This window comes from Suncus etruscus, chromosome 11 (genome assembly GCF_024139225.1).
Source record: "Suncus etruscus isolate mSunEtr1 chromosome 11, mSunEtr1.pri.cur, whole genome shotgun sequence".
NCBI classification, from domain to species: domain Eukaryota; kingdom Metazoa; phylum Chordata; class Mammalia; order Eulipotyphla; family Soricidae; genus Suncus; species Suncus etruscus.
Window position 1 is genome coordinate 29,781,383 of NC_064858.1, and position 12,736 is coordinate 29,794,118.

Below are 12,736 nucleotides of genomic sequence, written 5' to 3' on the forward strand. Positions count from 1 at the left end.
TTTTCAGTACTGGCATAGACAAATACATAATTTCTATACATATATGTTTAGATAGATAGGCATTGTACTTATATCAGTCTTTTCATCCTCAGATAAAGGAACAAAATCAATCTATCAGCATATAAGGAAAAAAATAGAAATCTAAGGGATATAAGGTCATATAACCAAAAATTCTGAATCTTTTTTATGTGATTTTAAGATCATTGGTTTTATTGTGAATTATTTATCATGAACATTTTTTTCAACTTTGGTTTTTTAAAAACACAGGATAGATTTTTTTTAGGTGGAACGTAAGCATTCTGATAAGACTATAATCCTTTAAGTTTTGCATAAAAATAACACATACACAGAAAAATTAAGAGGCAATGAGTGTAACCAGGAAGCAGTTCAAGTGGCTCATAAAATACATATTTTTTGAGACTCAGATCCAACTTTAAAATGTGAAAATATGTTCCATTTACTTTATCACGCATTACCTCTTTACGTGACCTGTAAATATTTTAAATTGCATACCATCAGATATGAATTGCTCAGGACAGGTGTCCTTACTCTTTCTCTCTCCCTCTCTCCCTCCTTCACTCTATTTTTTTCTCTATCTGTGTTTGTGCACATGCTAAAGTGTGCGTGTGCGCATGTGGATATATATGTGTAAGGGCAATTGACTATTAGTTACAGATCATTATGTTGGCTCTAGTTTTCCATGTCCTACTTAGCATCTGAGCAGATCTTTTTCTCAGATTAGATATTATGATAGTTTTCCCAATTCACATGCATACTAATTCACATGCATTCATATATAAGTACAAATGTCAGAAGTTACTCACTACTCCAAGAGCCAAGGTATATTATCCATTGAGGAGAAACACCTGTAAAGCTGGATTAGCTCTTGACTGTATATTCCCAAAAAGCAATTGATGAAAATTTCAACAAAAACAACTTTTTATTTCTTTTCTTTTCTTTTTTGCTGGAGTTGTATATATCATTTTGCTGAGATACAATTTTATTTATATCAGATAGTAAAAATGCCTATTTTATTGAATACTCTCTATAATAGTTTCGGGGAAACTTCTGAAAAGACTTTCTCTGTGGAAGTACATAAAAATAATTTCTATTTTTTATTCTTCAAAGAATGAAAATAATAGATAAATGATAAATTTGTATTTCTGAAATATCTGACCAGTGTTTTCTCCCTGTAAAGCTATGAAGTGTTATTAAGATAATTCTGATTTTATATAAACTTTTATGTAAATTACTATTTTTGTTAAACCAAAGATGTTTTATTTTTTTAGCTCAAAATGATTATTATGAAATAAATTTGATGAATAATAAATTTTGTGTCTATTTTTATGAGGGAGGATTTGGAGCCCACTCCCAAAAGTCCCAAGGTTTTTTTTCAAGCTCTCAGGTCAGGAGAGACCTTATCTCTGTTCAGGGAACTAGGTGGTGCCAGGGAAGGAACCAGAGTGGCATCATTTTAGGCCAAAGCCTTAATCCTCTGCTATTTATCTGGTTTTATGTGCTTTAATTAAAAAATTCCATACAGTCTGAAATGAAGAGAGCAACTGATGATATTAATTGCATATGCATGTAGTGCGTATATATGTGTGTGAACACAACATTTAAGTTTCATGTACTTAACTATTAAAGAAACTGGATACTGATAGAGGATAGTTAATATGAAGCCTATGGCTTTGTTTCATAATACCCTAATTTGAGAGACATGCATAAACATATAGGTGTTGTTTTTACCATGCTCTTCTCAATAATTTGAAGGTGTTAAATAACATACATAGTAATCTAGGATTAGTAGTGTTAGAATGAGAAATTTTCTTCTTATGTAGACTTTTTTTCCCACATGATTTTACTTAGGATCCTGGGAAGAGAACCCATTATGTAAGAAATCAATTTTGTTCTATTCTGAGCACACTAATCAGTTCTGTTTGTGATCTCAAGAAGGTAATTTAGCTTTCAGGAAGCTTAATTGTTTCATTTATAAAACATAGTTGATGACCAAACCTTGCTATCTCCTAGGATTATTGATAGGATCAAATGAAGCAGTAAATGAAAAGTCATTGGTAATAGAAAAATTTTAACAACAATGATTTCAGAAAGAATAATGTCAAATAAATATAGAACTGAATATATATGAACTCAAACAGATTCACAGATTTATGGTTCTGTAGAAATTGAAGATATTATACACAAAATATTTATTACATGAGGATTAAGCAAAACCCAGTTTAGATTTTCTTTTTCTTCCCTTTTCTCCTAACCACCATCACTTTTTTCTCCTTTGCCATAGGTTAGAGCTTGACTTAAAAACCACAGTTTGCTAAACTGAAGTTTCCATTCTTCAGAATTCATGTACAAGGTCAGCAAGTCTTATGTAAATGTCAGCCTTGGCACCTAACTTTGCATACAAACAAGAATAGGCTCACAGCCTTGACTGTGAGTGAATAATTTTTTTTACCTTCCTAAGGAGGGTCCCAGGAAAAACAAACCAAATCAGAATGAAGTGAATAAAGAAACTAGGAATAGGCTGATGCACTGTCAAATTTTGTGTTAGTAATATGCCAGTGATGTGATATCTTGAGTTGCTATCTTTCTTTTTTTTTTTTTTTTTTTGGTTTTTGGGCCACACCCTGTGACGCTCAGGGGTTACTCCTGGCTATGCGCTCAGAAATTGCTCCTGGCTTCTTGGGGGACCATATGGGACACCGGGGGATCGAACCGCGGTCCGTCCTAGGCTAGCGCAGGCAAGGCAGGCACCTTACCTCCAGCGCCACCGCCCGGCCCCGAGTTGCTATCTTTCTACAGAGTCAGCGTATTTTATAGTTAATATTAAAATGAAATCTTATGCAAAGCAAGAAAGTAAATACAATAATGATACATGGTGCTATAATTAAGGTAACAAAATATTTAAAATAAAAAAAGTCAAATAAAAGATCTTTATCTAGTTGTTCTATAAATCCCTAAGCACACAGTGTCAGGAGGATGAACTGACTAATGCCCAGCGATCCTGACTGGGCCTAGCAGCTATGAAACAGTGTTTTCAGGGCTATTCTTCTCTTTAAAACAGTGATGTCTAGTACCCTTGGGGGGTGCATTAAACTTTCCAAATGCTTTTAACCTTTACACTGATTGTTTCAAAAAGTTCAGAATGTCTTTTTGTAAACTAATAGCTAAGGTGTATCTTGACTTGATATTTTGGTAAATTGGTAGTCTCTGTACTTGTACTTGATAATTAACAGAGACACTCCAACTGACAAAATTTAAAAATGCAACCAAGCTCTAAGACATACAAATGAGTGTGACCAGGGCTGTGCAGAACTATTATGCCTGCAGTTTAAAAAAAATCACTAATTTAGTTCAACTTTGTTCTTTTATTTCTATATTTTTAAAATAAAGACACCTTCAATAAGGAAAAAGTCTACTTGTTTTAATTTTCAATATTCTTTGAAACCTCTTTCTTAACTAAGGAAATGTTGGACACCATTATGAATTCCTTTATATTCCAGTTTAATTTTTTCCCTTGTTATACTATCAGTAGTTGAGTTGAGGTAAAGGATACCTTGGATTTTTTATATATATTATATTTTTATTCAAGCACCCTGGTTACAAACATGATTGTAGTTGGGTTTCAGTCTTAAGAAGAACACATCTCCTTCACTAGTGCAACATTCCCATTACCAATGCCACCTTCATCTCCCTCCTCCCTTACTCCCTGCCTGTATTTGAGACAGGCATTCTACTTCTCTCACTCATTAAACTTCTTTTAACAGTCCAGGAGATGACAATTTGCAAAGTACTAAGAATGTCAAGAAAAGATAATGGCAAAATAACCCTGGAATCAATGTCTCTGCCCCTATACTGGAATCCATGCCTCTGCTTTATATACTGGAATCCATATCTCTATTCTATTCTTTTAGGAGAGAAACCAGACAGAAACCTGTATTTGGAGACTTGATGAAGCTGGTTAGAGGCTTTTGAGCATCAGGGTTTTGTTTCACACTGGAGTCATAAGAAATAAATCAGGAGGGAAGAGAACACCAGGACTGTCTGGGGTTCGCATACTCCCAGAGGTCTCAGGGACTAGATCCTTTATCTGTGACGTGGAGTCCTGTTACTCTCTCTGGGGTCACTTCACAGTTGGGCAGTTACTGTGTTCTGCTCAATCACTAATACTCCTCCTATCTAATACTTCTTTTAAAAAGTTTTTAAAAGTTCAGATGCTCCAGGTGGATATTCTGTGAGAAGGCGTTCAACCGTGATAGGAATGAAGATGTTAACAGAATTCAAAGTGGATTTGCTATAAAGAATCCTACATAACAAGGATAAAAGTCACTAATTCATCAATTAGGGCTGTCAAGATAGAATTTGTGTTAGAAAATAGTGGCTAATGGGCAAAAAGAAGAGCAAGTTTATGGGCAGAGATAAGCAAAGTAGAAGGGGATTCTTAGAAACTAGTGATGACCTATTAGTGTTTTGAGTTTGTCAAGGTACAATTTGAGTATATGCACCTCGTTTTCCCCCCAAAGATATCAGGTAGGCTCATTGGTTGTAGCTATTAAAAGTCATTCATTAAATCAAACACTTCCTTTTTTTGAGTTTGGACTTCATTTTTCTTTAAGCTTCTTTCAGTCTTCAGATTACAAATACTGAAAGCAAAGGATGTGCTATAGTAGGACAAATGGAGTATGTGAGAATACATGGAAAATTTTCTCTCACATTTTTGGAGGAGGAAATGAATGAAATGAAAAGCTTGCTATTTGTGTAGGAGGGGAGGTAGTCAGGGAAGTTTATGTTTAATGATCCTAGTCTGTTCTATGAAATAGGTTATCTGTTTCTATGGACAACTAACCCAAGATTTGAGAGTGATTGAAAATTCTGAAAGAACCTATTTGGATGACATCTTAATGGATGGTTGCCTTTGTTGCCTCGCAGTGGGTTCACCAGAGATAGTACATGAGAGTATCAATTTGCAGAGTCTGAGTCATGATACTTTCTTGATTCTATTCAGCAGAACTCAGCTGCAAGGGAAGTGGAAAAAAGGGAAGCAGAGAGCCGAGTTGGCAAATAGGAAAAACCTTCGTGTCCAGGAAATCAATTTTATTTTCATTTTTGTTCTCTAAATGCCACTAATTGTAACACATTTTTAATGCTACGCAGAGTGTGGCAGTCTCTGAATCTCTAATGATTGGCTCTTTACTGAATGTGAATGCCCAGGAGAGGCGAAAGTGTCTGTATTGTTCAGAAATAGAATTCTCCCTCAGAATGGCATGGAAAGTCATTTCTTCCTCTTAAGTCCCAGAAAAGGTCAGGAATGGCAGCCTCTCAATGCTAATACTGTAGTTAGGACTATGGTACTTAATGTACCTCAGAATTCACATATGCAGTGATTCTCTCAGCTTCATCTTTTTTCTTGCCAGATCTGTGAGCTTGGAGAATTATGAGGATTGTTGATTTTTCTTTTGTTTTATTTTAATCTAGTCTTAGTGATTTCAGAATAAATAATGACTTAAAAGGCTTTAATCTCATCAAAGCAAAGAGAAATTTTGTTGAGCTTTGATCAAACAAAGTGACTCTAATAAGGCTTACTTTTATTCATAGAAACACCATCACTAGTTTGGATCTATTAAAAAACTTGGGGCATTTTCTTAATTTTTCGTTGTGTAAATAATGTACTCTCTGGTCTACATTTCAAGTTTCTCCTTAAAAATGAAAGTATATGATGTCAGAGGCCTTCTTAAAACAGAAAGTGTTATTTTTAATTTTTATTTTTGGGCCACACCCGGTGATGCTCAGGGATTAGTCCTGTCTATGTATTCAGAAATCACTCCTTGCTTGGGGGATCATATGGAATTCTGGGGATTGAACCCAGATCCTTCCTGGATCAGTTGTGTGAAAGGCAAATGCCTTATGGCTATGCTATCACTCTGGCCCCAGAAAGTGTCATTTTTACACAGAAAAAAAAGTTAATTTACACAGAAAAATAAGCAAGTATTCATTTCTTCCAAATTGTGAATTGTGTTACTTAAGTTCCAATAATTTTTTCAATTAACCAGGCTGCTTTTATATTCTCTCTCTATCAGTGGTTTTCAATCACTAACCTATGGACATAGCCAATTTGCAGGTGTAGAAAAGTCAAAAACCATGGGTCTACCACAGTGGTTAGAACTTTGGGTCTCTGAATTGACATGTAGACAGGTGCTATTCCTCAGCAGTAAAAATTCGAAGGACACTGTCCTAAAATTAAGCATTAACAAAAGAAACACCCTTTAGTCTATGAAAACATTTAAAAATATTTGGCCCTGGGATGTGGTTAAATAGTCACACTGCCTACCTTACATGTATGAAGCCTCAAGTTATATCCCAGCACATTCCCACATCTCCCAATGCAATTGTAGAACCACAGTGTGACCTCAGCACACAACAACCAAGGACACCAGAACAAAATATTATTAAAATACTCAATAGTAGAGCTATCTTAATTATTTTTTCATTGTGAAGACTATGACTATAATAATAGTATAGTCGGTAGGGAGCTTGCCTAACATATGCTCAACTTGGGTTCAATCTTTGGCACCTCATATGATCCTTTGAGCTCACTGGTAGTGACTGCTGAGCTCAGAACTATGAGTGAACCCTGTGAACTTCAGATGTGGTTTCTCCCCCAAATAGTAGAGAATCATAGTCATATCTGTTGAGACTTCTTAAAGCTGGATAGCAAGTTTCTCTTGGTGATGACTGCAATGTGGCAAAATAAAAAATTCTCAATTCTGATCAAGGACTAAGAGTTAAAAAAAACAAGCTCAATTATTAAATCATACCTAAGAAATAAAGGAATGTAATTGAGATTATAGGATAACATATGCTACTAAGATAAGTTCTTAGAAGTTAATAAAGAAAGTGATCGAAGGACAATGGGCTCTTAGACTTGGATTACAAACTGATAAACATTGTGGGGAAGAAAGGAGATTGTCAGATTTAAGCTGTCACAGTGATGGAGGGTCATGGGTACTCTGATGGGTTTGGATTTTGTATCAGTATCATAGATGTTTACACTATTGTAGCCATGTTACCTAAACTGTGTGTATGTGTGTGTGAATGAGAGAGAGAGAAAGACAGAGAGAAAGAGTGAGAGAAAGAGTGAGAGAGAGAGAGTTTTCTGAGTAGTACAGGAATAAAAATAGAAAGGTTTTTGGAATGGCCTAAACAGAGAAGGGAAGTAAAGAAGGTATGCAATTCAGCTATAAATTAAATATAGCAAGAACATATGTGTCTTGTTAGCTGACATTGTCCGTACTAGAATAATCAGGTATTACTAGATAAGGTAACCATTTTCTAAAATCTCAGAAATGAGCACAGAACTGACAGCACTGTAAGTCTTACCTCTCCATTCCAGATATCTTCTACTTCTGAGGAAGTTTGAAATATGAGCAAAAAAGACAAAGCAAGACTTCATACAAATTGAAAATGTGAGAAAAGGACCCATTTGAGAAAAGGTAGTAATGGTGTAAATTAACTCCAATAAAGACAATCAAAAGACATAGGAAGGGGCTGGAGAGGTAGCGCATTGGTAGGGCACTTGCCTTACACGTGGCTGACCGAAGACAAACCTGGGTTTGATCCCTGGAGTCCCATATGGTCTCCCAAGCCAGGAGCGATTTCTCAGTGCTTAGCCAGGAGTAACCCCTGAGCATCACCGGATATGTCCCCAAAACAAAAACAAAACAAGAAGGAAAAAACAAGACATAGGAAACGGCAAGGCAATTAATTCCTGCTTTGACAAATGAGGTGCTCTTCTTTAGCTTACTACAATAGATATTCAGTTCTGCATCATAAAGTGATAGAGATAACTTGCATTAACTAAATGTTACCTTATAACATATGAAAATAAGGAAATTAGTCTTGCAGAGAAATGCAGGCTAGATCATGAGGCCTCATTCACTGCCAGGAAGTTACTAGCTCCAGATCTGCTTCTCATGTTAGTTCCCATCCTTTTGAAAGGGAGAGACATGTCAAGAGAGGTCAGCTCACCTAGAGTGAGAACTTACACCTTTAAAGTACTGAGTTTGAGGGATGAAGCTATGATAGGGTGACTTGTGTATCTGACAGAAACTTTCTCTGGATTAAGAGCTAGAAAAACTTTTTTCATCCAATAAATAGCCCCTTAACATTTAAAAAACATAGCTGCTTTGTCCTCTTAAAGACACAACTCAAGATAAAAGTTGTTGACCCATTTATTACATTTTTTTTCTTTACCTTTTCAGGTCCACCTTCAGCTGAATCTTGCTAGAAACCTGTTGTTTGAGTCTATTTAAAGGTACATATTCCAACCAAAGCAGGCAAGAAATAGCCTACTAGAATAATCTTTGGTATTAGATAATTCTATCCATCATCTTGGGTAGGGTTAACTGGACCAGGAAGAACAGCAAGAGTGAAAGGCTGATTGCTGCTATATAGATCTTCAAAGGTAGTCTAGAATCCTGAAGGCACTGCCATACTGTGAGCAGACTTTGGATCTGTCCAAGGAAAGGTTGTGAGCCTTTCCTACATTTCTCATGTAATCTCCATCTTCTTTAAGCGAGGTAACTTTAAGAGTCTATTCTACTCTTCAAATTAGTGCCTGGCTACAGACTATTAATTATCAATGATATTGATATTATAAGCAGATATAAAGAAATACTTTCTACTTGAAGACCTTTTTTTTTTTTTTATGACTAAAAGTCTACCAGATTCTACTTTGGGATTTCCAATGACAGAATTTCTTAAATAAACTAGAAACTCTGTATCTCTTTGGCCAGGGGGAATTCTCTTTTTAATCTCCCCAATTTTTACAGTGCCTATGCAAAAAAAAAAAAAAGCACAAATTAAAAAAAAATTAGAAATCATAACAAGTTAATTTTGGTTTATAAAACATTAGTGCAGAAATAAATTTAAAAAAGAAGACTGAGAAAATTTTCAACATTTGAAAATAGAACAAGATGCAATAATAAATTAGTCAAAAATAAATAATAGTTTTAGGGGCCAGAGAGATAGTACAGTGGATAGGGAGTTACCTTGCACACTATAAACCTTGGATTCAATCCCCAAATCTCATATGGTACCCTGAGCTGGCAATAGTAGTTTCTGAAGGCAGAGACAGGAGTAACCCCTGAATGAAACCAGGTATGGACCAACCCATCCCTGAAGAAGGGCCCGGAGAGATAGCTCAGCGGCGTTTGCCTTGCAAGCAGCCGATCTAGGACCAAAGGTGGTTGGTTCAAATCCCGGTGTCCCATATGGTCCCCTGTGCCTGCCAGGAGCTATTTCTGAGCAGACAGCCAGGAGTAACCCCTGAGCACCGCCGGGTGTGGCCCAAAAACCAAAAAAAAAAAAAAAAAGAAAATATTTAATAAAAATATTATTTAAAAAAATGAAACTGAAGACACATTATATGTGAACTTTAAGCACACAGTCAAAGAAATTTTAGGGAGGAGGATCATAACTATATAGAAATAAAGTAAAATCTCAAGCCAATATTATGACATAACAGCTTAAGAAGCAAAATAAAGGAAAAACAAGAACAATAGTAATAAAATAAAGTTAAACAAACCAAATTTAATAAATGAATCGCAAAGCAAGTAATATAAATAATAATTACTAAAAAGTCAATGATATAGTAAATAAAAATCAATACAAATATTAAATATAACCTAAACAAGATATTTTTTTATTTTTAAAAAGTACTATATTTAAACTCCATGGTTTAAAGAGTTGTTTAAAATTTCATAATGTAATTTTTTTCATAGTTACAAAGATAGTTCATGATTGAGTTTCAGTCACATATTGTACAATACCCTTCAGTTTCTGTGCAATTTCTCTTCTCTTTCTCTCTTTCTCTCTTTCTCTCTCTCTCTCTCTCTTCCTCCTTCCCTCCCTCTCCCTTTCCTTCCCTCTCCCTTTCCCTCCCTCCCTTCTTCCCTCTCTCCTCCCTCCCTCTCCTTCTTCATCTCTCTCTCTCTCTCTCTCTCTCTCTCTCTCTCTCTCTCTCTCTCTCTCTCATATGGGACAAAAACAAATCACAGGCTGAAGCTATGCCCCGATCTTGCCCCTTCCCCGCACAAATTAAAAGTAATATTTTTTGTAATTGTTGTTGCTGGTTTTTTTCCTTTTCATTGCCTTTTTTTTTCTTTTTTTTTTTTTCTTATTTCCTGTGCTTTGATTTGTCTTTATTTCTGGACCATGGTTAGTGTTTGGTTGGTGTCTTTATTGTTGTGGTGCTTTTCAGGGTTTTTTTTTGGGGGGGGTTAAATTTTTTTGTATTATTTTTTGTTTTTCTTTCTTTTTCCCTTTCTTTTCTTAAACTGATTTTATAGTCTCTAGAAGGACTCCTCCCATTTTTTGCTTGTTTGAATATTTGCCCCCCCCCTTTTTTCTTCTCTTTTTTTCTTTACCTTCAAACAGAACCACATAACTTCATCCACCTTTGTTCTGCCTCACAAATTGAGGGGGAAATATGGAGGGCACAAAGACAGTTGTATGAATATTGAGTAGAAATAAAAAATGATCAGACCCAATCCAAAGCCAACTACAACAGAATTGATAACCAATCTACAACAAGCTAGATGCAGATGGGACCACTTATACTAGCAGCCCTGGGGACAAAGGAAGGGTGATATGGGATGCATGCTGGGAACAGGGGTGGAGGGAGGACATCATTGGTGGTGGGAATGCCCCTGATTCAATTTCACTATATACTTAAAATACTACTGTGAAAGATTTGTAATCCACTTTGGTCAAAATAAAAATTATTATTTAAAAACAAGAAAGAAAGGAATACTTCTTTGCAAGAGTATGGAGTTTCTTAATCACATCCATTTTCCTGTGTTATGGTGTAAAGACTCTGAGCCAGTGACCAAAACCCTATCTCTTTCTAATTTATTCTTTATTTTTTTTGTCGTCTTTGGGGTCACACCAGGCAGTGCTTAGGGGTTATTCCTGGCTCCAGGCTCAGAAATTGCTCCTAGCAGGCACGGGGGACCATATGGGACGCCAGGATTTGAACTGATAACCTCCTTCATGAAAGGCAAATGCCTTACCTCCATGCTAACTCTCTGGCCCCTCTAATTTATTCTTAAGTCATTGGGAACACCTTTATTTCTGTGTTTCTATTTCTCAATTTACATTGTTATTGTTAGCATAAGTAAAAGAAGTGCTCTTCTACCTCTAATATTCAGTCATGCTTCTACTCAACCACAAGAACTCCATATCCACAAAAGAACATAAGCAGAGATCCTTTGCAAAGTGAAGTTTTGTCAGTGTATAGAACATCCTCATGAACTTTCCATGTCCCTGTGGAATGGGGAGATATCTTGAATAATGCATGTTAATGAAGAAGAGAAAATATTATAATTATGGGGAAAGTTTTTATTATAACTACTATATTTTAAAAATAAAATATTCTTTAAAGTAAAATTATCTTTAAGAGTCAGTGGTTCAAATCCTGGCATTCCATATGGTCCCCCGAGCCTGCCAGGACCGATTTCTGAGCATAGAGCCAGGAGTAATCTCTGAGCTCTGCCAGGCATGACCCAAAAACAAAAATAAAATAAAATAAAATAAAATTATCTTTAAAAGAAAATAAAACTATTAAAATGTAAATAATCATGGAGTTGGAGCAATAGTATAGGGGATATGTTCTTGCATGCAGCTGACCCAAGTTTGACCCCTGGCATCCCATGTGATTCCCAAGTTTTGCCATAAATGATTTCTAAGTGTAGAACCTGGAGTAAATCTGCAGCCTTGCTGGGTGTGGCCCTAAGACAAAATGTATATCACCCCTCAAGAGAAAAAATAGTTGGCATTTATAAATTTTCAGTTAAAAACAGAAGAGCAATTGAACATTAGATTCAAATAAAATTCAACATTGATTTTAGGAAAGAAATTAAGAAAGAAAACATGATTTACTAGCATTATAATTAAAAACATTTAATAAACACCTTAAATATACTAGAAATTAAGAGAAACAAAATATGCTAGGAATTATGCCCTCTATTAAAAATTGAAAATCAAAAGAATCATATCATATAAGTATTTTGACAGTGATTTTGGATTTAATTGATGGTCATGTTATTCTTCAAAGAATTGTGACCTCAGTGTATATTAGCATTTTTCCTAGTCTTAATAAAAAGTAGATTAAAAATAGGTGATAGTTACTAAGTATTCCAATATTTGAATTATCTTAGAGATAGAGCAGTGAGTTTATATCTCATCATAAATCTGTTTTTAATTTGTTTTTCTGGACATAGTTCAAATAGAACAACCAATTTATTTATGTCAGCCCTTGCTCTTTTCAGTGACCTCTTTTTGAGAAATGTGTGAGATGAAGAGGTTGTTTAGCAAAAAATAACATGCTACTGAAATACTGATGAAGGTCTTTGCTGGTCATTCACTTGCTTCTTTTCTACCCCTTGGGAAAGAAGACACAAGCTTGTTATAGAAATGACAGATTTATGCCAAAGTCAATGGAACAAGAAAATGTATACAGAAATACATGTGGACTCAGACATTCATAGTTAATCTTACTTAGTAAAGTGACTTGTTGCTTGAAGGTCTGTGTCTTGTGGACGAAGGTTATTATACACGTATTTCAGGTCTTGGATTCCACTTAGCTCAGGCAGTCCTGCATGGAGCATCTGAAAAACAGAAATATACAAATAAATATTGGATAAATAGAGATGAACTCTGACTT

At 35.3% G+C, this 12,736-nt stretch overlaps 1 protein-coding gene across 1 annotated transcript in view; it reads right to left on the reverse strand.

The window, feature by feature from the left end:
* Positions 1–12,736, reverse strand: part of PIK3C2G (phosphatidylinositol-4-phosphate 3-kinase catalytic subunit type 2 gamma) — a 378,850-nt gene that overhangs the window by 75,299 nt on the left and 290,815 nt on the right. The window contains exon 24 of the mRNA XM_049782899.1: positions 12,571–12,680. Coding sequence (XP_049638856.1) covers positions 12,571–12,680 — 110 coding nt within the window. The remainder of the gene's footprint in view (positions 1–12,570; positions 12,681–12,736) is intronic.